The sequence below is a fragment of the Strigops habroptila genome, chromosome 2 (assembly GCF_004027225.2).
Source record: "Strigops habroptila isolate Jane chromosome 2, bStrHab1.2.pri, whole genome shotgun sequence".
Taxonomy (NCBI): Eukaryota; Metazoa; Chordata; class Aves; order Psittaciformes; family Psittacidae; genus Strigops; species Strigops habroptila.
Genome location: NC_044278.2, coordinates 27,903,413 through 27,928,986, shown reverse-complemented (window position 1 = coordinate 27,928,986; position 25,574 = coordinate 27,903,413). Strand labels below are relative to the sequence as shown.

The 25,574-nt window shown below is 44.5% G+C and overlaps 1 protein-coding gene across 14 annotated transcripts in view; it reads left to right on the top strand.

Moving 5' to 3' along the window:
* The window catches only part of TIAM1 (TIAM Rac1 associated GEF 1), a 191,875-nt gene that overhangs the window by 116,635 nt on the left and 49,666 nt on the right, over window positions 1–25,574 (top strand). For all 14 annotated transcript variants that reach the window (XR_003990240.1, XM_030477422.1, XM_030477421.1 and 11 more), the window contains 7 exons: window positions 7,025–7,472; window positions 9,753–9,925; window positions 13,754–13,978; window positions 15,397–15,582; window positions 18,050–18,196; window positions 20,267–20,341; window positions 21,377–21,547. Coding sequence is in view for 13 of the 14 variants with exons in the window: in XM_030477422.1 (XP_030333282.1) it covers window positions 7,025–7,472; window positions 9,753–9,925; window positions 13,754–13,978; window positions 15,397–15,582; window positions 18,050–18,196; window positions 20,267–20,341; window positions 21,377–21,547 (1,425 nt within the window). In the remaining variant the exon portion in view is untranslated. The remainder of the gene's footprint in view (window positions 1–7,024; window positions 7,473–9,752; window positions 9,926–13,753; window positions 13,979–15,396; window positions 15,583–18,049; window positions 18,197–20,266; window positions 20,342–21,376; window positions 21,548–25,574) is intronic.

The following is a 25,574-nucleotide window of genomic DNA, read 5'->3' as shown; positions in this document are numbered from 1 at the left end:
ATCAGAGTTGCCTGCAAAGGAAATGGGGTTGATGAATGCTTGATACATTGGTGTTTGCTACCTTCCTGTCCTGCAGGAGCAAAGTGGGTGCACATCTCCTTCCCATATTCGAGTATCTTCTGAGTGCTTGGCACCTAGTACCTTGTCTGTCTTTCCAAGGTGCCAAATTACACTGTACAGCATTCACCAAGAGAAGTTCATAAAGGAACCTTGGAACCAAAAACCATTGAAATCCATGCCTTAAGACTTTCCCAGGGATTATTGCCCAGAAACCTGTGACTGTGATTCATCCTTTCATAGCAAGTGTGAAGTTTCCTGCTAGGAGAAATATCTAGAGGTGTGGGCTAGTACCTTTCTTGTTGGGAGTAAATTTGATTTCAGAGAACCATGGCCGAAACCTGCTTGCTTATTAAACCACTCTGCGCAGCTTTAATAACACATATAAGTTTTTTTGGTTTGTTTTTGGTGTTTGGGTTTTTTTGTGTGGTTGGTTGTTTTGTTTTGTTTTAATTTTGGCTCTTCCAGACATCAACAGAAGAACTGTTGTGTGTGGTGAGTGCATAGAAGTAGGAAACAAAGCTGCTTCTACATATCAGTATCCAATCTCTTTGAATTCCCAAAGGTAACAAACCCAGCATCTCAGTCTAGTATCCACATACAAATTGCAGTTGGCTTCTAACTGTACCTCACTCAACTTGGGAGCCCTCCTAGAAGGTTTAAACAGTACCCAACTAATCCAGCAGAAAACTGCAGTTGGCCTATGCTGGTTTGTGGCTGTCAGTTTAGTTCTGCAAAGCCTGCTGTCAATCTGGTGCATCCTGGCTAGTTCTCATACAATACTGTCCTGTTGTACACAGGTCTGTACGTATGTTCAGAACCTTCTTTCGTATCAATTCCCATCATCTGATTGAGGGGCTTTGTTCATTGCTGTGGTGACAGATCTCCTGCATGTCATTATTATAATCCCTCTGACTTTACAGTGATTTGGACATGATTCAGTACGTTTGTAACAGTCTTCAAACTGTATTCCTCCCAGACGGAATGAGCTGTGGAGTTGCTTTTGTGTTTCTCCACTGCAGCTTTAAAACCATTTCTCCCACTCAGGTTTCACTTGCAATTTATGATTAATCTTTGCTTCTTGGAATGTTTTGACTGTTTTCGATACAGAGAAATCTTCTAATGCATCCATTACTGGGTGTTGAAGTTACTCTGGAAAAAGGATTTAATTTTGTTTTGGAGCATGTCGTACCTTATCAGACTACCTTGACCATCAAATGATGGTAGAGTCAGTACTGAAAAGAGAGGAAAAACACTTATCAGTCCAATCTTTTTCTACATAGGAGCTTCAAAGAGACAGCAGGCACATAAAAGCATGCAAACCATCAGGCTGCTTACCCATCTATTTTAAATGTATTTTGTCGTGCTTGCCTAACTTAGCAGCCAGGCAGGTTATGTGCAATTTCAGGCTGTTGCTGAATGTGAACACCTTATTGCTCTGTTGCTAAACAGGACAGGGAACACAAGATATGCATTCTCTTGGAGGGAGCCCCTTCTGAGAAAAAACCCCCTTTTTTTTAAAAAAAGTACTCTTTAGAGTACTTTTAATCTAATGATTAATTTAGAAAGAAGTATTAACCGCATAAGGAACTGTTAATATTAGGGAAGTAAGAGTTTTCCTACTAAATCCCACATGCCTAAAGTGCTCACGAATCACTGCTGTCAGTCAAGCAGGAGAAAGTGATTCATCAAGCCATTTTAATAGTGTCTGTAGCAGGGCTGTTGGTGGGAAGTTCGGTAAATGCATTGTTATTGTAAGCGATCTGAATGTGTCCAGTCATGAGCCAGAGAGTTGGGAAAGGTTTATCCCATCCAGTGGTCTCTTCCTAGCAGAGGCCAATACCAAATATGTTCAACAAGGAGACAAACGAACGCGCTTGGAACCTACCCCAAAACTTTTTTCCTTATTTTTGCTAGCTCAAGGTAGAAATTTTTTTCTAAAGCAAAAGTGTGGTTTTTTGGTTTGGTTCCCCCCCCGCCCACCTAAATTTAGCAAGAATTTTTTTAACAAAATAATGTTTAACAAATAGCTGTAGTGGACGTATAGTGCTATGAGTGTCATGTGAGAAAGTAAAAGCTACAGCTCTGAGTACATTAGCTTGATGTAGCTTGCATTACAGTTTTGTTTTCCACTGTCTTGCTTTGCATGAAACCCAGTGTTCATGCGAGGACAAAACATATATTTAAGTGGGTTGCTAATACTTTCACTAATATTTTACCGAATTGGTTCATCAGTTAAATTGTTCTCTGCATTTGATGGGGCTGTGATAATTCCGCTTCATTACACTTGAATGCTATTAGGGCTGTTGTAGCTGTCCTGGCACGTGGCCTGCTTGCTGGGCCTCACTGCATTCTTTTTGGTAACAACGGCGCTATTCAGCCCATCTCTGGTTTCTCATTATGTGTTGTATCTCTCTGTTGTCAGGCATTCAACCTTTCCCTCCTCTTTCCCTCCATTACTGTCGGCTGAACCTCCTTTCATAAACGCTGAGCATTTACAACTGGCACAGTAGCACTGCCAGTATAAGAAATGGTGCTGCTTCTCTGTCATCTTCAGCAGTGGCAGGGATCCCAGATCCTGGTGGAAGCTCTGTTACTACTTACCACCTCCCCGTCAAGACACACTGTGCAGCAGTCGCTACACCCTGTTTAGTTTTCTTCTTTAGCCAGTGGTCTTTATACACCCTGCTTTCTATAGAGTAACCTTAAATTGAAGCGACAAAGAAAGACCCCTCTTTAATCAGTCTGTTGTCTCCAAGACCTACTGTCTTTGCAAAATGCTAAGAACTGCTATTCTCATGACTTCCCCCATCTCTCTGTCTTGGAGGAAATATGCTTTCCTTTCTTTGCTACATGCGTTCTACTTGGTGTGACCAATTTAATGATTTCCACCTCCTTCTTGCTTTGCCCTCTTGTCCTCCCAGGCCTGAGGCTAGGTAAACACCACTGGGAAGGCTAAGTGGGGCAGCACAGATTTTAGTTGCAGTCTTGCATTTGGTTCCTGGGATGGTTTCTCTGGGCAAAAATATTCCTCTGTGTGGATACAACTGTTTGCCAGCCTGAAAACACAAAACTCAAGATCTCGGGTGAAGTGCAAAATATCAGGTGCGGTGTCCTGAATCTTACACAGAGCTGAATGAAACTTTGGGGGTTTTTGCCCCATAAAATAAACCAGAAGCCCTTGGTGATAGCAATTACAAGTCCAGAGTAATGTGCTGGTGATTTGCTGTAATGCGTGTATAATGTCCAAAACTGCGGGCTTCAGGAACATGCGCTCTTCAGTCTTCAGCTATCTCCCCAGCTCCCAAGATGTGCCTGGCACATGCCATCAGCATTATGATGGAGAGCCTCAGGGACACTGAGCAGGAGTCAGAGGGATCAGTAGTGAAAGCTGAGCTGTGTCTGTAGTTCACTCTAGGCCTCAAGAGTTTTCACCTGGGAACTCCTTCTGCCGAGGAGTGAAATGTCTGTGTTGTTAGCAAGCCTTTGTGGTGTATCCCATCATGGACCTGGAATGGTAATAAGTCTTCCTTGAAGGAGAGAGACAGTTGCTGTTGCCCATGGGGCTCTTTGAGAACCTAAGCAGGAAACGTGAGTAATTCTTAAATAGTTCTCATTGAGGTTATGCAATGTTTGCTTTGCTTCTGGGTAGTAAACTGTGGTGGCCATGTCAGTAAGTACTTTGAAGCTGGACACCAAAGCTAGGAGCCCATGTATGCACATTGATCTCATCAGTGGAGAGCCATGCTGCTTACACTGTGAGTTGGGATGCTTGATTTTCAGCATCCTTGTTTGAAAATTTGCAGTAGTTCTGTGCCCCCAGTGGTGTGCTCATCAAACCCTGCTACAGTTTGTTGCTTGGCTTGGGACTGCTACCCTTCAGCCTTGGCACTTTTCTGTAGAAGTACATACTAAACCTCTCTACTTTCTGCTGAACTCCTAATTGAATGTGCTTCAGTATGTGGGTTGTAGCACTGCAGGACAGCCAGAGCAGATGTTGGCTGCTTTGTCAGATCTTTTCATAACCTCCGATGAGAACAAGCTGACATTGCAGCAGGAACTCGGAAGTCAGAGACCTGTGCAATGAATGCTCTTAACCCTACTAACCCTGAGACCGATCTTCTCATAGAGCAGTCTCTGAAAGTGCTAGGCTCACTCAATGCTACATTTCATAATTCATGAGCATGAACAATATTAGCAGGCTGTAGGTTTTGAACCATTTTGACCTCTGTATGCTCAGACCCTCCTCCCACCAAAGGGCTTGAATTGGTTGGCTCAAAGTCTTTGATATGAGATATTTAAGACAGAAAAAGGGAGACCAAGAGCAGAGGGATCAGAGCGGGGCTGCAGCATTATGCTGAAAAGATCTTTTGACCCATCCAGTCTATTGTTGGCACTGTGGTAAAAATTATAAAGATGTTTGCAAAATGTGCTACAATTTAAGCTCATGAGCATATATAACAGTCTGAGTTTTCCATCCTTGTATTTTTTAATAAATAGTAAACTGTAAAGCCCATGTGTCAGTTACGGAGTATAATCCTCATGTATGGGTGGGGAAACTGAAGCAATTAATGCTGTGTCTCACCGGGCATGAGGGACCATGGGAGCCTGCACTGCAGTGCTGTGCTTGAACATCTCTGGCTGCACTTCTGTTTTTGAAAAAACACTCCATCTGCTAAAAAGCACCAAAAAGGTTTTATGCATACACTGCCTGGCAAAATTACAAATCCTGTATCCCTCAAGTTGGTGGTCTGTTCTAGTAGCTCTTTATTTTTTTAAACAGACTAATTCTAGTTAAAGCATGAGATATGATTCCTAAAAGTTGTATTAGCTGAGATTCTGAAATTCACTCTATACTTTTTGTATAGCATGGATAAAATAATTATGAGACAGATTGAATGTTTATTAAATCATTAACCTAAAATAAAATGCTCAAAACCTAAACTAATCTTTGTTGCCACCGTTACGCAGTGTTCACTGCAGAATGCAGGTTCGTTTATGCCATATGAGTGCCACACTTTTTCCCTTCAAAAAAGTTACGGAGGAAGAAGGGCCCAGAAGGCAAATGCAAACCCTGATCCTTCTGCGGGAATAATTATTCCAGAGAACATGGGGGACCTAATTCAATTCTTTGGTGTTCCAGTTTTAGGCCAATGTAGCAGTGTTGGCAGAGAGGCAGTGCCTTGGGCATGTGAGTGTCAAGTGGCCGTGCCAGTCCTGGCTCCCTGACGCACAGGGTCTCAAATGGAGTGCTGTCATCAGAAGTTGCACCATCCAGCTTTTCCTGATGGAGTGCAAAAACTCGCTTGCAGCAGTGTTTTGTAAACACAGGTTTCTGAGCAGCACCAGTTACCCTCTCCAGGTATCACTCCTTTGCAGTGCTGCAAGAAATGGAAAGATAATTGGTTTCCAAAATACAAGTATATTGGAACAGCAGGAAAAAACTTGTCATTGTGAAAACTGCTCTGTATGGATAGATAACTGCACTTACTGGAAGCCCTTCTCGGCTCATTCACATGCAATGGGAGTAGAGGAATATTGGCCAGTGCAGAACAGCTTGTCTATCACTGTGTATTACATTAAATAACCAGACTGACTAGGATAACTGTGCTTATTGAGCAAGGAAGGAAGCACTTATTCTTCCAGCTGGACTCCAAGTCCCCCCTGAGAGGTAGCGTTTATAAAGAACGGGCCCATCCGTTACAAATAAATGCCTTAAAAGTTAGTCAAATTCAGCAACACCCCTCCCCCTAAGGTTTCCTCATCCAGCTCATGCTCCACAGGAGGAAGGTTTCAAACAGAGCTCGGTGGAGGGTTTTTTGGTTTCTGCAGAGCTGCTCTTGGATGCATAGAAAACTGGTGATTGAACCAACACCTAGAAGCTTGTTTTCTCTCAAAATAAACACTGCATTCTGCCACCTCTTCTCAGAGACTCCTCTTTCTTTAAAAATAACTTGTAAATTGAGCACCAGCTGCTCTTGCAGGAGAGGCGGAGGCTGAAATTCCTGTTGTTTTGGCCATGTTTCTCACCACTTTACATCTTCTTCCTTGACTCCCTCTTCTCCTGAGTATCTAATGTAAGATATTTGTCTTCACTTATAGGGCTTGGCCTTTATTTGTCCTCCCTCAAAAACTGCCACAGATGCCTCTGGATGCTGAGATGGTAGTGGTTAGCCTCCTATGAGCCCTAGCCTTGTTGCAGGGGGCAGGCTGAGCCGCTATGCCTTCAAAACCTGAATTCAGTTGTGTTGTTCCCTGTCTTGCTGAAACTGGCCATATTCTTGTCTCTTGTGATGCTTCAGCTGCGAGTTGTTTGGGACCAGGAAAGGTCTTCTGTTGCAGTATTTTGGCAGAGTCTATCACAGTGGGATTTGGCAGGGGATGTCACATGGCCCATCGCTAGGGTTTGTGATGAAGTGACACAAACCAGAAATAATCTCAAATACATTAACTTCTTAGCAGGGGAAAAAAAAAAAAAAAGTACCTTTTTAGTTATATAATTTGCAAATTATAATCTTCGGGATATCTAAAATGTATCTTCAGCTGGAGGTGTGAGTGTACAATATCAATGTTTTCCTTTCAAAATGTGTAGGTTGATTGCTGTTTTTCTTGACACTGCCAGTTTTTGCTACCATATGTTCTCCTTTTGCAAAACCTTTAGCACTGTTAGCTTAATGTAAACAGATGATGCTGCGTCTTATATTCCAAAATGCCAAGGCTGTAGAAGCACCACTTGCAATTGTGCCTGTATGACTGGCCTTTCCTAAACTGTGATGAAAGTTCTGCCTACCCCACCTTTAATTCCAGTTGTTTGTCTTCTGAAGAAAAAAGAGAGATTTCCAGCACCAGACAAAATGGGGGTGTGAAAAAACATGGTGCCACCTGTGCGTTTGGGTTCAGTTAGTGTCTCCAGAAGGTCAGGCTTGGCCAGCCTCTTCATCTCACACTGTGTCTCTCTTGCAACTAGGATGTCAACGCAGGTGAGGGGAGTGAGTTCACTGACAGCGGGATCGAGGGAGCAGCCACCGACACTGACCTCCTTTCTAGGCGCTCCAATGCTACCAACTCAAGTTACTCCCCGACAGCCAGTCGGGCTTTCATCGGCAGTGACAGCGGGAGCAGCTCGACAGGCGATGGTCTTCGCCAGGGGGTGTACGAGAACTTCCGCCGGGAGCTGGAGATGAGCACCACCAACAGCGAGAACCTGGAGGAGGCCGGCTCTGCCCTCAGCGATGAGCAGAGCAGCGGCACCCTCAGCTCCCCAGGGCAGTCCGACATCCTCCTGACGGCTGCCCAGGGCACGGTACGGAAGGCTGGTGCTCTGGCAGTGAAAAACTTCCTGGTGCACAAAAAGAACAAGAAAGTGGAGTCAGCCACGCGCAGGAAATGGAAGCACTACTGGGTTTCCCTGAAAGGTACAGAGCGAGCGTGCAAGGGGTCATCCAGATGAGTGTCCACGGTGTCCTGGGGGTTGTGTATTGCTCCATATGAAGAAACCAATAGCTTAGACTCTTAACAAAAGCTGCTGTGAACTTCGGATTAATTAACATCAAGTATGAGGAAGTTGTCCTGATGTTTTTCAGACAGGAATTTTATTCGATGGTTGTTGATGTACTCACATTATGGCAACACGTAGTCCAAGATATGTGACTGCTGCACTGAAGTGGGGTTCATATCCTGCTTTGAGTCATAGAATACCCAGCTTTGAGTCCTTCTGGCACCACATAGGGTGGCTTCTCTGAGCACTGGGTGTTTCCTTTAAGAAGCACATCTATGGCTTGCTGACAAACTAAATACCTGTGTGCAGCTGCAGGCGCATGACAGTGGGAGTTTGCTAGTGATGACAGTGGCATGCCTTCAAACAAGGGCTCTTTGTGTGCATTCCTCTTGTAACTCTTGTGTTTAGTGCCATTGGCCTCTCCTCTGAGACGTGCTTCACGAGTATAAACACTCGGTGAGCTGCAACACGTTAGTGGTGTGGACAGGAAGCCATGGTTTGGTCATCGAGGTTGGCTTGAGACTTGGGAGATGTTGGCTCTGAGTGTGTCACCCATCTTGCGGTGGGCAGCCCTCAGCACCCGGCTGTTCCTGCTAGGAGCATGCTCCAGCCTTGTTTGGGGTCTGAGTGCTTATAAATGCACATAAATATTAACAGAGCAGTGAAACTCAGGAACTGGCCTCTTAAAGCAACCTCTAATTAATCTGCATGTGGTTGCATTGGCAGTGAAATGGGAAGCAGCGCTTGCAGGGTTTTGGGATTGGCCTTGCTCTCCTCCACCACCATCGGCCTCCTCTGTGAGCCAGGGGAGGCAGAGCCATGTATCCTGCTGTAGGTGGGATTACCAAGAAGCTCGGAATATTTAAAGACCTGCGCTCCCCACAGAGTGCTTTTTTTAGAGAACTTTTTTCTTTTTAATTTGCAGCACTATTTAAAAACCAGCAGCAAAGCTGGGTGCCAGCTCTTCCTCGGGGTGGTTAGCGAGATTGGGGAAATGAAGGAGGAGAGAGGGAGGGGGCAGAGGCAGCCCTAATCTCCTGGAAGGGAGGCCCTGTGGCAGGAAGGTCTTGCTGTGAGGAGCAGGCAAACAAAGGGCCATCTGGGAGGAAAAAAGGGGAAGGATGAGCACGGAGGCAATGTTATTTTGAAGTGCTTTGACTCAAGTGGAGTGTTTGCTCCTTGGATTGCTGTGCCTTAATAATGTTAGTGTTTAAACGAGGCTTTGAAGTTAACAGCTGCTATTGTTTGGCTGCAAATACTTTTCTGAGAGGCTGGGCAACAGGGAATCCCTTTACATCAAGAGGGCTCGTTGAGAAGTAGAGAAACTATCTGCCAGTTTTAGTATAAAACAACTTTTTTTTGAGTCTCCCAAGTTGCAGACTTGCTATACCTACCTCCCTCATCTGCCCCGAGAACTGTAAAGGTTATTTTGTAAAACCAAGCAGGTTGTTTGCTGCCCCCAGTTAAAATGGGGTTTTGTTTTTGGCTGTATCACCCTGAATCAGAGCTGGAATAAGGAATAAGTGGAATAAGGATTTTGGTTTATGCCTTTTGTTTGTTTGCTGGGGTGTTTTTGTACGTCAGTCTTTCAGCAAGCACAACTCATTCCATTCTTCCAGTTACTCATCTGCATCCAGTAATTAAATCGCTTGATCTTTGCCTTGCAGGGACTGCAGCAGCTGCAGGAGGCTGAGGCAGGGCCGTGGAGGTTTGCCTGGGCCCTGTCTGCTCTGCAGAGCCACTCACGGCTGTCCGGCACCACCATGGGAGACACGCTGTCACACCTGTGTCTTCCTTTGGTCCCCTCAGTGGGATGGGGTGGCTGTGGAGGATCCCCACTTTTGGGCTTACAGTGATGTTTCTCATCTGGGGCTGTATTTTACTACCCATGACTTTCATGCCTGCGGCTGCCTAGAGTGAACAAAATAGCCCACTGGGGCATGGCTTGATGTACCATATAGCTCGTGGTGTGCCCTCATGGTGTGGAAACCACAACCTTGTTGGGCTAGAAACTGGGCCGTTGCTGGTGCTTTCTGCTGGGGGGCTGAAAACTTAAACAGACCCCAGCAAATCCTCCCTGATCCCTGTGACAGTTTTATGGATGATTTATAGTCCCAAGTACCAGCGCCGAAGAGATGCAGAGTGGCTGTTGGTGTTTTAAATGTATTGCTTGCTAATATACAATCATCTCTTTTAGGATGCACGTTGTTTTTTTATGAGACTGATGGCAGATCCGGCATTGACCACAACAGCATCCCAAAGCACGCTGTCTGGGTGGAAAACAGCATAGTGCAAGCGGTGCCTGAACACCCCAAGAAGGACTTTGTCTTCTGTCTCAGTAACTCCCTTGGGGATGCTTTTCTCTTTCAGGTTGGTCTGATTGGGGGGTTTGACAAAGTTGTTCCTTTTTACTCTCTCTGACCAAGGAGGACATCTTAGCTGTGGTTGAAATCAATGGGAAAATCCTGCTGACTCCAGTAGGTTTGGGATTTTCCTCTGGCAGCACTAGAGGAAGGACACGATGTATTCGGTAAATGCCACTCAAGAGACCCACTACTATGTGTGAATCACTGTCAGGTCTGCTATTTTTATTGACTGACCAGACTCTCTTTGTGTAGATGGTTGGAACAAAGTAGGAATTCGGAAATATTCTTACATCCCTGTGAAAACCGTGAGCTTTGCATGGTTTGACAGTTGCTTCTAACACACAGACCAGGCCAGTTACCATACAGGACAGACAGTAGTGCATTAATGTGCTGTAACACTGTCTGTGTCTTGTAAAAGACATGTATCAAAGATGGGACCTTGCAAAGAAGCTCAAGGGGTTTACGAGACCAAGAGGAGTTTGAAGTGCGAGGGGTAGTTGGACCTCCAGGTGCTCTCCCAGTGGTGCTGGAGAATCCAGTTACCCATTGTTCATACAGGCCTTAATCAACATTTTGCTGTTGCCAGAGAGGAGACTGAAGACTAAACATGACTGCATGTTTAGTTTTTTAATCAGAAAATAGAAATGTCTGAATTTCACAGGGTACATTTACTAAAAATCCAGTACTTATGTCAAAGACCATACATTAGTTGATGTGTTTCACTGAGAAAGATTCATGTATTTTAGTAACTGCTGCTTCCCTGAGTGATTTTTAGGTTGGCATTCCACTAGAATGGGGCTAGATTCTCAAACTAGTGCAAAATAAAAAAGCCTTACTGACTCGAAGGAAGTGGTGCTGGCTCTCATCTTGAAAAGAATGAGTGTCTGATTGCATACTGAAAAAAAAATCGTTTTTTTGTGGACTAGCTTCTCTGCCACCTCAGCCTGATTTTTCCTCAGCTTATAATACTGGACTGCCCCTTTCTACTTCATGCCTTTCCTGGACAGGGTACATGTATTTTGCCACCTGGTGAGCTTCATCCAGGAGGTAAGCGCGGTGCTTGTGGTCTCAGCGTGTGCTTGAAAGATTGTGGAGTGCCACCTCCTCTTGGAACATGAGCTGTAAAATATGAGCTGTAAAATCTTTTCCATGCAGTTTTCTAAGGAAAAACCTTCATTCTCAAAAAATTAATGCCAGTGGATGTTAAATACTGAAAAGGTCACATTCAGTACATTTCTTTTGTGGCAACACAGGGCCTTAGTCATTAAAAGCCCTGTGTCATTATGCCATGGGTAATTTTCATATAAATTTGTGGGGAAAAGGCAAAAATGAGCCTTTTCAAATGAAAAATCATCATTTATATTGCCTTGCAGAAATTTTTGGTTGATGTGTCCCTTCTGCCACAGAACCCATGCATTGCTAGTGAAGCAGAAGAGAAAGAAGGGATGAGTTTGGAGAGAAGGGAAGGAGACCAGCTGCAATGGTGGAAGTAATGTGCAAGTGACTGTGCTGTAGGGCTTGCTCTGCTGCACTCAGAGCAGCTGACGCACGTGTATGGCTGCTCAGCTGTGTTACTCAACTGCTCGTGTCATACACGTCTGTGCACACATAACACAGAGCTGTAGTAGCGGCTTTGATGAGAAGAAACCACAGACCTGCAGACTGTTCCTGGCCTATAGAGACTGTGTACTTAAGGAGAAAAATAGGGTTGCTTTGTAATGCGTACAGATACTGGACATCTTGTAACAAGCCTTCCCACTGCGTCGCACCTAGAGACATCACATACGTCCTACACAATGATTTCTTCCGCAGTCAGTTCTTATCATGCCTACACGAATCCATTACTTGCAGATGTCACATGTATTTTCTAGGAGCTCAGAGCGACTTGTGACACCACATACTTATCTATCAGGTGTTTGCAGCTTGTTTATGTGGTCCTTTCTGTTGAGAAGTGGAGTGATTTCCCTTGCCTACTCATCTACCAAAAGAGTCTTCAGCCCTAAAATCTATTCCAGATTCCTTTTTTTCCCCTCTCTTTCCCCAGGAAACCAAAAAGAAAATCAAATCTAATGGTATACAGATAATATTTTAAAATTGAATAAGATAGAAGCATGACCTCTTGCTGTTATGATTTTGTTAGGAATTAATGAAACATACCATCTTATTGTAAGTCCAGTGCTACTCTCTTCTCTACTAGGGGCTAGGTTTCACCACCTAACTCTAGGCAAAATGTCTTCCATTCTGTAAATAATTTCTGTTTTCAGCAGTAATTCCTCAGCAAGGTGGGGCTCAGCATGCCTTCAGCAGTGGCAGTGAGACACTGTAAGCCCCTGTCTATGAATGAGCGCTTGTTAATATTATTACCTAGGCAGGGAGCCTGGCCAATTTAAGCAATATACTTTGCACAGTGCCAACTGAAGACAAGAAAATTGGTAGTAAAAGAGATCGTCCTTTCCAGTGTAGACCCTGTCTTCTGCTTAGGACTTCTAATCCGAACTAAGGAAAGCAATGTCATTCTGGGACATGTGTGTTTCACCTGCTTCAGTACCACAGAAGTTTTGGGAGCATAAGCCTGAAGTCCAGCCTGTGCATACGTGACTTCCACAGTTGGGGTTCTGTGGGAATCTCTCCTTGGCTTCAGTAAGCTGTGTCCTTTGCTGTTGTGACCGTCAGGAGAGCAGTGAGGATGACCTTCTTCATTTATGCTAGCAACTGGAGAAGTCATACTGTGCTATCTATTAATAGATCAGGTATCATCAGAAAGTTTAATTAGAACAAGGTGGTTTGGCACTTTGCTACTTTTTTAGTTGCAAGCCAAATATCAGTGTGATTACTGCTAAAGGCTGACACTCAGACAAAGTCTGCTGCAACCTTGAGTTGGCTGTAAATTTTGTTTTACAATCTATTGTAAAAAGGAATGAAGTTTAGTAAGAAGTCCAGTAAGATTTACTTTTCATTTTGAAAGTCTGGAAAATGAACACTTTGAATACTCTTCTTTCTAGGTCAAAAGCCTCTAATCAGAATAGTGCTCTTCCAGAAAAATGTGCTGGTGTCCCATGCCCCAGCCTAATATCTAAAAGAATCACAAAATTGTAGAATCGTAGAATAGTTTAGATTGGAAGGGACTTTAAAGATTATGTAATTCCAACCTCCCTGACATGGGCAGGGATATCTGTTGCTCAAAGCCGCATCCAACCTGGCCTCAAACACTTCCAGGGAGGGGAAGTGTTGCCTTTTCCTGAACTGTCACACACCTGCTTGTGGAGGGACAGTACCTGAGCCATAAAAATTATGATGAGCTTGTCTTTAATGATAACAGGGTTGTCTTCAGAGTGCTTTGAGACCTTCAGAAGTGGAAATCTTGTTTGTCTATGCATCACAATAAAGCTACTTATAGGTATCATGGTCATGTTTTATGCCATTAATTTATTACTAAATGTTGCATGCCAAAAAAGCTCTCCATGTCAACAACACAGTATGTTCCCTGCCTTAAGGAACTGGGAGTATAGAAAACGTCGTTAAATGTTGAGCTACAAATTATGCCAGCATTGCATTGTGCAAGGAAGGTAATTCCCGAGACCTTTCTGGGAAACACTGTACAGCTGCAAAGCACAGATATAGGTGTAATTCCAAGTGCTGAATGCCTAATGCTGAGTTAAAAATGGCCTGCTTAAGAATGATGGGTTTTTTTATTACTTCTCTTGTAAGTGGATTTAAGGCTTCAAATCTTAAGATCAAAGGGAAAGGAAACTCCTTGGAATTGCATTTGTTAATCTCCAATCAATTTTAAAGAGGATCCTGACTTCCTTTCCCTCTCTTTCCCTCTCTTCAGACCTCTAGCCAGACTGAACTGGAGAACTGGATCACGGCAATCCATTCAGCTTGTGCAACCGCAGTGGCAAGGCAGCATCACAAAGAGGACACCGTAAAGCTCCTGAAAACAGAGATTAAAAAGCTGGAGCAGAAGATTGATATGGATGAGAAGATGAAGAAAATGGGTGAAATGCAGCTTTCCTCAGTAACAGACTCCAAGAAGAAGAAGACCATACTGGATCAAGTAATCTCACTTGCTTATATGAAATAAGCCCCTAGCAAATATTTAAGGCCTCCTCCAGATTAGTGTTTCCTCTGTCTGCATCCCTGTGCTGTGTGTGTGTGCTGACAGAGCTCCCCAGAGCAGGTGGAATGTGTGTTGGCAGCAGAGCTGTGCCAGCTGCCCTAGTTGCATTGTTTCTCCAAACAATGTGTGCTAAGGTACAGCATGGCCTGTCTTCTCCTGGCCTCCACGCAAGGGATTTGGCCAGCCACTGGGAGGTTGAGTGGGGGCTTTAGGGGAGCAAAGAGGCAGCCAGGCCATGGCAGCAGGATGCCTTAGGGAAGAGCTCATCATAAACCAACACATGCTGCTGCTGCTGTTGTCCTAAGCACAGAAGAGGCTGGTTCTTCCACTGGCAGATGGGATGAAGAAGCTATCCCTGGTTACAAGGGCCTGCCTTGACCTCATGGCTGCAGCCTCAGGACCACTCCTTCTGACTTCAAGTGGGCAACGTAGTTGTGTTTCAGAAGCAGAAAGCCTGGAGCAGATGTCTCTCCTGCTGCTGCAGCAGCACCTTATTTTAGGAAACTAACATATGGCTTCTGCTTCATTAGTTTGTAGCTCTTTTACCATGGCTGCCAAACACGCCTGTAATGCAAACCACAGGGAGCGGCCGGGGCCTTAATGCGCCAAGCTAAAAAATCTAGAAGCCTGTGAGAAGGGGAAAAGGAGGGGAGAGATGCTTGCCTCTCTTGGAAGGGCTCCACTCAAAGGCTGTCACTCACAGTGAGAGGGCAGAGCAGTCTCTGTCTTTATGTAACTGAGTTTTTCTAAATGCTTTGAAACTGTTTCCTGTCGGCAATTTGAATTATTTAAAGAAGTCCTTACATAGGCTGATTACAGTGCTCTTCCGCTGATAAGATTAATTATCCCCAGTGTACTACACTTTTCCAAGTGTGGCATGCTCCACTGATGCTTACAGCAACACTGCTGCTGCAGCTGCTAATTTGGGGTGCTCTGTATGTGGAATTTGGTGGTGTTTGGTCTTCTGCTTTCTCAGATGCCCTTGATGTGTGAAAGAAGGCTCATAAGGGACTGCTTAGAAAAGAATCCTGGAATTCAAAAATGAAAAATGAAATTCGAATCCTATTAATTAGCAGTTTATCAAAGGAGCATTTGTCTCAGGAGAAGACTTCTGATATGAACATAAAAAAGTTGTTTTCCATCTAATGAAAACTGTTTAATTATTCGTATCCTTTTTGGGCTTGGGAGGTTAAGGAAGAATGGGGAAAAAAGGGGAATCAAAGTTTCTTGAGCATTGATGAAAAAGGTGTGTTAGTGGGAACAGTAGAATTTTGTCAAGGTATTTACCACCCTGTTCTTCCTCCTCTCCCCTTCTCTTGCCATGCGTCTTCCTCCTCAATCTTCGCTGTGCGCAGATCTTCGTTTGGGAACAAAACCTTGAGCAGTTCCAGATGGACCTATTTCGATACCGCTGTTACTTGGCTAGTCTCCAAGGAGGGGAGCTCCCAAACCCTAAAAGACTGCTTGCTTTTGCCAGCCGTCCAACAAAAGTTGCAATGGGCCGTCTTGGAATCTTTTCAGTCTCGTCGTTTCATGCACTGGTAAGTTTGAACAGAGGCCAGGGGTTGGATTTGCCAACCTGCAAATCGCTTCACGTGTCCAATGCAGAGATCACGACAAACAGCAGTCTGTGCCTGGAGGGTGAGCCCATACCTTAGTGTGCAAAATATTGTACTTCCTGAAAGGGGTGTGTGTCCTGGGTATGGGTTAAAAAGCAGATGCTTGCAATATGTGGCCTTATGGAAGTGGAAGAACCACAGTTCTCCTAAACATGTGATTTTGAATTTCTAGATCTGCACTATAAACGTGCTCTCTATAAATAGATCTTCCTGTTACAAGGACAGGTTCATCTCTAATGTTCGTGTACATGGGCTTGATCTAAAAGTCTTGTCAAGTCAATGTGAGTCTTTCTGAGGCCCGCAGCATGTGTTGGCTTAGACCTTCTTGAGCGTGGCTTGTTTTCTACCATATAGATAAAACTACTTACCAGTTAGTCTAATATCCAGTCTTCAGTGATCAACACCTGATGCTCCACAAGGGAGGGGAAACATTCTTCTCTGCTGCTTGTGGTGTGATAAATAATGCTTAAAATGGTTGTTTAAATTTAAATAACCTCCCAGCTCTTAAAAATACTGCGAAATGTATGGCAAAGTGGTGGGTTTTTTTAATTAATTTAAATCAAGTTCCCGTAGTTTCAGCTTGGACTCCTGGAACTTCACAGAAATAGCTGAGCTCCACTTGTTGTCTTGTGGATGTCAGCTGTCTGTACCCTTCAGTTGAATTGAGAGCTGTAATTCAGACAGGGGCGTTTTTATTCTTTCATATATGAAAAGATTAGCGTCATCATCCTGATAATTGCTGGTGGATTTATGTATTTTTTTAAGTGGCGGGCTGTCATTTGCATTTATGCTTTTTTTTTTTCATCTAGCAAGACACTGAGCATTAGTCTGAAAAACAGTCTGCCTCTTCATGCTGGTGTCTCTTGAGAGCCAAGTGAAAAAAAATATGTTTTGAATATGTTGTGTTGGAAAAGACACGTGCTTTCTCCTCTTTCGAGCAAACTCTCGTGTCCTTCTTTGCCCTCAATCACGTGGAGGTGGTGCAGTGAGTCGCAGACTTGAGCTGTGTGCTGCATGGTGAAGCATGGCACCCCTAGCTCTCGCGAAGGTGTTCGCCAGTACATTAGTCAGAAGACATGCAAAGTCTCTCAGCTGCCTCTGTACCTAGCACAAATGTCCTAGGTTCAGCTAAGAAACATCTCACAAGTCCAGGCTGTGAAAACTGAGACACTTGCAGTAGTGTTTAAGTTCTCGTTTTGCTTGATTTCTCCATGTTTCCAAGGAGAATCACCATTACTCACACAGCGCTGGTTCCCTGGGTATACAAGCCAGCCTTCTGTTCGTCCTGTCTTTATATGGGCTTTTGTGTCTGCTGCACCCAAACAACCAGTTTCTCAGCTCCGTAGCTTGGGGCATCACTCAGAGATTTGGGTGTTCCCGCTGGGGTTGCCAAATGACAGTCACATTTTGCTAGTTTCGGCTGTGGGAATCCAGTACAAAGGTGTTCCAGGAAGCGTATGGCCAAGTCGGCAGGGTGGGTCGGTCTGTCTGTCTGTCTAGCTTTGCCTTATGCTCCCATTCATACCTGCCATCTCCTACCACTCCCTTTCTTGCAGGAGAGGAGCTTGCTCTGCTGAGGCCACCTCCACATGAGAAATCTGCTTAAACTTTGGCCTAAACACTTCACCTCTGACTAATGTCGCACTAATTTCTACCAGAGCTTCCTCACTTGGAAAACACTCCTCAAATATTTGGTCTTAGTAAAAAGGCAAATATCTTTTCCCTCCAAAGGGGTTGCCACAGGCCATTTTTCAAGTACCCAAGCAGTTAACACTGCTCTAATCAAAAGGGTCATTTCAGCTCACTTTTTTCCTTCCTGTGTTTTGCTCACTCCTTAAAATGTTGCTATCTTTGAGGAAATGCAGGTTTTAAATACCTTGACCTATTTGCAAGCCTCTATCTTGCCTTGTAGCAGTTATGAGTCAGTTCCTGGATGCCCAGAGTGCTTCCACAGGAAAGAGCAAAAAGAAAGACCAGGCTTTTCAGAAGCAACAGATAAATGTGGAAGTCTCGGGTTTCATGTGGCCAGCTTTGAAAATGTGTTAGGAAAGAAAAAGAACCCAAACCCAAACTCTTTACTGGTGCTGAGGCTTTGCTCTGTGATGCTTCAAAATGTCTCAGATTGAATGCCAAAAAATGGGGGGTAGAGGGGTGGTACTGTGTATTTTAATGTTTGGTGTTTGAAGTTGGAGGAAGTGAGCTAAATTGCAGTGAGAAGGAAGCAGCCTGGCAGCATCACCATTGTCCCTGTTGTGAGTACACATTGCTGCCATAGTATTTGACTTTCTTTTTTTCTTCCAAGCCAAATTCCACTGTTTGTTAAGTTATGTAAACCACGGTGCAGTGGGATGCTGCAGCCTTTGATTCTAAAACCATGTGGCATTGACAGGTGGCGGCTCGCACAGGGGAGTCTGGAGTGAGGAGAAGGACACAGGCCATGTCCAGGTCTGCCAGTAAACGGAGAAGCAGGTTTTCTTCTCTTTGGGGGCTGGATACTACCTCGAAGAAAAAACAAGGGAGGCCAAGCATTAATCAGGTAAGTGTGTGGAAGTCTGTGATACTGGTTTTTTCAAGGCTTATTTGTTAGCATGCAGAATGCAGCTTATACAGTCACTTGCATCAAGCACTTACGTATCCAGCCTTAACCTTGCTTGTCTAATCTTTCATGGCATATAGTCATCTCATTCCACATCCTCTTCAAAAATCAGTGACTGTAGTTACAGATAAATATACAGCAGCTCCTATCAAAGAGGGTTTGGTGCTCACACCTTCTTTGGCTGAATTGGTTGCGCTTCTACTGTTGCTGCATTTCTGCAGCTTCTGCTTTTTCTGGAGGTACTTTCCCTAAACCCAGAAACAACAAAGCAGTAGTGCAACAGATGATACTTTGTAAGCAAAGCTTTGTAAGCAAAGAAAAAAGTGCATACTTTTTTGTTTCTTTAAATTAAAATGATGAGTTTGTAGAATACAAACATATACGTGTAGCAGAGTTTGGGGAGAACTTCCTAAAGTGACAAAAAGCTTTACATTTAGGAGGGACAGTCCCTGTTTTGCTTCAGATTTTTAAAAAAGCAAAAGCTGAAATGTTTCCACCCAGTCACTGCCCAGACCTTTCTCTAGAAAACATGTTTCAGTGTGGTGGGAAGGTGCTTCCCTGTTGTTCTTTCCAAACATCCCTAATTATAGCTTTCAATTTTTGAGAGCCATACCTCATCTAATTGCAGGAAATGTAGGCTTTTATTTTCTTTCTCTTCTTTCACTTTTTGAGGGGAGAAAGGCTGGGACACGTGTTGTTCTGTGCCCTGTGATTTTTTCTTCCTTCTGTTAGAGGAGCAGTGGGTGTTTGTTTTGTTTAGCAGAGGATGAATGCTGCAAAATTGTTTGGCTTGTTTTTAGTGAGACAGTAAAAGTTCACCTAATATTTAGCGGCTGATGAAAAGCTCAGGATTTTGCTGGGAAGCAGCAGATGCCTCTGTGAGCACATTCCTAATTCTTTGTGCTGATGCTGTGGTATCCCTGTTGCTTTGTACTTACTTTCCCCAAATCAAGCGCAATCCTTTGTCCTGACCTAAGATCCCGCCCACACTGTGTCTTCAGACCTGTTTTCTTTTCCTATACTCACCCTTTTTTCCTTTCGGTGGGGATAAATGCATTCTTCACACTTCCTTCCCCTTCCCTCCCCCCTATCATCCTCACTCAGTAAGCACAGGCATCAAAAGGGATTTTGTTCCAGGTTAAGGAAAAGTCATACTGGAGAGAGTCAAAGAAAAAGTAAAGTTTTGAGAAAGTAGCAGAATGTCTAAATGTAGTGCCTGAACCTATTTGTGTAGTAGCATGCAAAGTGTTGCCAATTTGAAGCAGTAAACTGTAAATCCCTAAAGGGCAGCATCCTTCTCCCATTCTGCAAAGTTCCTGCTTCATGTTAGGTACAGAATAGTTAACAGCCAAACCCAGCAACTTGATCGTAAAGCTGTCCTGATGTGGAGTTATAAAACTTTTTCAGTTTTAATTATAACCTCTGCTGTGGTAACAAGCCTCTTTGCCTGTCTGATGCAGTCCTGTGCTGATTTGGGGTGGATCCTGTAAATATTCCCATCCTGTCATTCCTCCTGCATGGACTCCTATTGATTTTGGCTCTCTGGTTTGTGCTGGGTTACCAGCTCTTATTTCATTAGAGAAGGGTTATGCTGACTTGCGGTACTTGAATGTTTGCTGAGGACGTTTTAGAAGCTGATTTATTACAAAACCAGCCAGAAGTGGAGCCCTTGTTCTGATTTCTCAGCCTTAGCAGAGGTGAAGTGTTCATTTCCCCCACTTTACAGGTGGGGAAATTGAGCACAAAAGGAGATAAAATTTGTCCTGTTCCACCAAGTAAGTCAGTGACAGGCCACTAAGCAGAACTGGCCTCCAATCTTTTAGCATGGTGCCCTATCACCAGCTTGTCCTTCACCCCCGTTTCCCTTTTAACAAGCTGGTATTTTTCTTTTCTGTGTTTTGATTTTCATGCTAGGTGTTAGATACCGTGTTCTTCTCTTAGTGTGTGCTGCAGATGGTGCACATGTTCACGTTTCATGTTTTAAAGCAGAGTCGCTCTGTTGTTCCTCAGGTGTTTGGTGAAGGAGTTGATTCAGTAAAGAAATCTCTTGAAGGCATCTTTGACGATACGGTCCCGGATGGCAAGGTAAAAACACCAGCTCTCCAGCTGTCTCCTTCACCCCCATTTGCAGCCAGCCTAAATGCAGCATTGACGCTGGAATGCGAGAAGGGATGCAGAGCCTCTGAGAGAGGAGAGGACCCTACTCGCCTTACCTGCTGTAGTGCTTGTGGCCACTCTGGGAAGGTTTGAGCTGGTTGCCCACGCTCAAAAAGGCTCGCTGTGTGTGGCATCGCAGCTGGAGGTGCCAGACCCAGAGGGGTGTTAGCACTGCACGCCAGGGAAATGCTAGAGGACCTGGACTCACTGGTTCAGGAAAATGGCTCCTTGTGGTGGCCATATGGGGCTTTCATAATTAAGGGTTGGCACAACTATGAAGTGAAGCTTTCTCTGTTTTCTTCTCATGTGTTTCTGCATTTACAGCCACAATTACAACTGTTTTTGCTTTTCCCGAAGAAAAGTCAGCTATAAAGCAGCATTAAGACAGTGCTAAGAGGCACATTTTTCATGTAGTGAATATGGGTTTAGCTGCGTGAGCCCACTTGCAGCAAACAGAGATTCTGCGGTTCCATCACTTCCTGGGGATTTATAGCTTGGAGTGCAACTTGGCTGTGTAAGAGACAGTAAATTCAGAAGAAATACTAGGATTTGCTATTTTGCCGTCTATAGATTCAGGAACTGTAGTATCTACAACAATTTTGTTGGCTTTGGATTGGTTTATCCAGAAACACAGTGCATTGAAGTTATATTTTAAATCTCTTTTTATCACTATTATTTTTTGTTGCATTCCTAGCATTCCCAATAGCCATAGGGTGAAATCCCAGGAAAAGTGCATTACACCACTGTAGGTGTGTGGGTGGCATGGGAAGGCACACTTTATACTGCTCAGGTAAAGCTGTAAAGTTTCCTGCCCAGACAAGCTTCAGTGTAGGCTTATGAATAAAATGTCTTCTCCATAAGAGGGCTTTTTTGATGCAGCATATAATGTTCCTTACACTTGCTATTGATGAAGAAGGAGATTGTGTTTGGCTAGCGGAGTCATAATGGATTTTGTCTGTTTAGAGGGAAAAAGAAGTGGCACTGAGCAGTGTCCACCAGCACAATCCTGACTGCGATATTTGGGTTCATGAGTATTTTACACCGTCTTGGTTTTGCCTGCCGAACAACCAGCCTGCCCTGACAGTCATCCGTCCTGGGGACACCACAAGAGATGTGCTGGAAATGATTTGCAAGGTAAAGGCTGTGAGCGTGCCCTCGAGCCGTGTGAAGTGTCTACAACCCCAAGCCCTTTTAGTTGAACCTCACGGTGATTTTCTCATATGCCAGTGCTCAGACTGCACTGTGTTGAAAGATCAGTTGTATGTTAGATGAAAAACATGAATTACACTGAAATTTTCATGCTAGCACCACACAAGAAAAATTCCTACAGCCGGACTAAACTTGGCATGGGTCTAGGGTTAGGAAGGCAGACTGGTTTTTGCCTTTTCCACTCTGGCTGCTGTGCACGAGCCTCTGCAGTGCTTTCATACCCTGACTTTGCTGCCACCCACCCACTTCCCCTCCACTGGAGACCACGCTGTGTGCAGGACCCTTCTCCTTTCCCCATCTGCCCCCCGCAGTGTCCTGGCCACCAGCTCGCTTCCTTTCACTGGCCACCCCATAGCATGGTAGTGCCGTTGCCCTTTCCTCGCCCGACCACCCTGGTTCCCGCACCTCTGCCAAGCCCTCCCGTGCCTGTTCCCTCCTCTGCAGGCAGGCAGGCAGGGTGACCTCACCCTTTCCCAGGTGCCAGGTTATCCTGTTTCCAGGTGCCATTCCTCCTTCTTTCCCCCATGCTGCTTCCTCCCCTCCGGCTGGCGTGGGGGAGGAAGGCACGGAGAAAACAGCAGCAGCAGGAGTAGGAGAAGATGCCTGTGTCTGCTGTCTGCACTGTGGAGTCAGACTCACCTCGTGTAGGTGTAGGTGGCGGGAGAGGAGAGAGAGGAAAGCTTTTATCTGCGGTTTGGGAGGGTGGGAGAAAAACCACCTGGATTTCTTTGCAAGATGAAGTATTAGAGACATTTGGCCATTAAAAAGAGTTACATCTGAGCAAAGAAGTTGAAAGTTTGACAAACTAAATACAAGCTTTCAGTTCTGGCAGCTACATAATGTATGTTTTCTGCTAACTGGCTGACTGCAAGCTAGTCCCAACTCCTGTCACGTGCTGTTCTGAAAAGTGAGTCCTCTTTTGTACAACAACAACAGCAAAAGGAAAGAAAACATTTATTACTATTAAAAGCTTAACTTTGGGGACTTTCAGAACATGCTGCATGTGCTTCAAAACAGAGGGAAGGTGAGAGAAAGGCATTTGTTTCCAATAATTATACAGGGTGCTCGTCTCTCTGCAAGGTGCACTATTAAAGAGTGCTGCAGCTTGTGAAAGCTCTTCATTGTATTCAGGAAAAGATGACATTTTTGGAGAGAGACATAATAGGGAAGCTGGATGACACATTATTAGTAATGGTTTATTTTTAGGATTTATATTTCCCTTTGGGTAAGAGTGATTAATTCAGTGGGCCAAATCCTTAGCTGGAGTAAATTGGTGGAGCTCCACTGATTTCAGTAGGTGCCTGCTGAGAATCTGGTCTCTCACTGTGTGTTTCATTGTTGTGGGTGGTGGTGTATAAGGAGAAGGGGAGGTGGGTGCGTGGTTTTTTTAAAGAGCTATCTGTTTCTTTCCTCTCTGTAAGTTTTTGGTCTGGAAAACACTGATGGATGCCTTCTTTCCTGTAGCATTTAATAATCAATCTCTTTCTTCTGTCTGTCTCTTGCATTCAGCTTATTTTTCCCACTTTAATATCTGATCCACACCATTTCACATCAGTTTGCCATCTGCCATCTGAGAACCAGTCAAGTTCTGGTACAGTAAACATTTCAAGATCTACATTTCATATAACCCTCTTCATGTTTGTACATGTGGTTAAATCTATCTGTGCTATTAAACTGAGCTTGATTATTCTGTTGGAGAACATTAAGCACACTCAAGTCATTATAGAAAATGTATTCTTATACTAACATTGCTGCTAGTTATACAGCGAGTTAGATTTTGGAGGTTGCTTTGTGACACTTATGATTCAACATTGGTGGGAGGAGAGTTTAAAGCATATTTTGAAGCGGTTTCTCAAAGATTTCTCCTAAGAAAGATTTAACTAATAACATCACTTGGAAGGTAGGAAAGTCAGAACATCACTTAGAATGTAGGAAAATCAGTGTATGTGCATTAAACTGTTTCCTATGGATAATACTGGTCAGTGTGAACATGTGCCTATGTATTACTAATATTTACATAACTGTATGCCTTAAAATTGAGTAGAAACACACACACTGTATATGGACTTAGGCAGATGCAGTGTGGAGCGAATAACACCAAAAATCAAACATAGAAGACTACATGGCATTTAGTCTTTTGACTGAACTGGATAAAACGCGGGAAGTGAACAAAACACCAGCTCACAATTCACATTTTTCAAATAGACCTGCATGAGCGGCAAGCAGCAGATCTCCCCTGGTCTCTGGATCTGTGCTCAAAGTCTCTTGAGAAGTTATTTAAGCCTGATGCTCTGTGGGCTTACTTTAATTTGGAGCTGGTGTTTTCCTGCTGAAAAAGTTTGGGCCACACAAGTGCGAAGCTGGAGTAATATGGTGGGATGGCTAGCATGTTTCCAGGGTGCTGTCATTTCAGTGCCAATGAAGGCCTCCCCCACCAAGCTGAAAGAATATGCCTCTCCCTTACTTCACTAGAAGGGAGGCAAAATGGATTAATAGTTTGGGCTGTGTGCTGACCCGCTGCACCACGCAGAGCCTGTTGAATCGGATCACACCCCAGGCTATAAATTCTTCTTCAAGAGCTGTTGGGTTGTGCTTTAAATTGGGTTAGCTGCTTAATTTAGTCCAGACATAGACAGAGTTATTAGGAGAGAAATAAATAAACCAAGAAGCTTATTTGGACTGCTAAAAGGTATTTTGGGTGGTCTTGAAAGGATATTAATATCATTAAAGCTGCCTTGTTTCTGCTCCCACCTTCCCACATCTGGATGCAGCTAGACCAGCAACAGAAGAAGTGGGGTAATGGTATGGCTTTTAGGGCAGGCTGGCTATGTCCGCTTTAAGAGGACCTTTTCCTTTCGCTTCACTGGAAGATCATGACTCTGTTTGAAATGGTTCAACTAATGTAAAATTTTGAGGTAGTCAAAGCCTTTCTGCAGCTATATGAATGTTAATTAACTAAATGGTGTGGGCTCATCTGCTGCACCGTCACAGCTTTAATGATGATGACTCTCATTGCCTGGCTTGGATGGGATTGCAGTGTAGTGAATGAATGGCATCTGCCTCAGCTGATGGTATTTCCTGGAAGAAATGAGTGCCTTAAAATGTATGTGAGTTTTATCCAGTGACCTCTTCAGACGATGCTGTGCTCTGACATAGTTCAAGGCATCAGTACAGCATCAGTCATCTTGTGTTTGGCTGCTCTTGCTCTCTAACATGGCCAGCACACATGATTTTCTGGTTCACGCCTGCAAGGACAGGAGTGAACATGGAGGTGTCGGCGGTCACCTCCATGCCTGATGCAGTGCGCATATCAAAGCAGGCAGAAGCCCTGTCATTGACCGCTGGGGTGGCAGATCAAGCCACCCCTTATGGGAAGGCTGCTCTTTTAGATGCTATCAGGGTTCAGCCTGCAGAGCAGGTTACAGGCTGGTGTGAGTACACCCTGCCCCTGCCCCAGCCCCAGGGCAGGCAGTGGCTCTGAACTGGCAGTGATGGTGTGCCCCAGCCCCATTGGGAGCCTGGGGTGGCTGAGCATGGGCTCCCTGCCCCGCCAGTGTGGCTAAGACAGCTCCTAGTCTGCACCCCATGGCATATCCAGTCTGGAGGTCCAGACTTGATATATTCATGTCTCTCTACAACAGGTTGTGATTTTCTGCTGGCCTAGGGCAGGCTGGAAAGCATCCCTTTGGGTCTCCTCTGCAAGGGGAGGACTTTTGGAGTCACTGTTTGAAGTGACACGAATACCTGACTGCGGCTAGAGGTTCTCTCCCAACCCTGGGCTTCAGTTGACATGTAGCTTGTCAGCATAGACCTGGCTGATCCACGTGGCCATAGGTGCTGCATTTCATGCAGCACATGTACAAGAGCTTCAGCACAGGAGACCATGAGAAGATACACTATGGTGGCAGGAGGAGGCTGCCAGGTTGCCTGGCTCCTTTTTCTGCTAGTATGG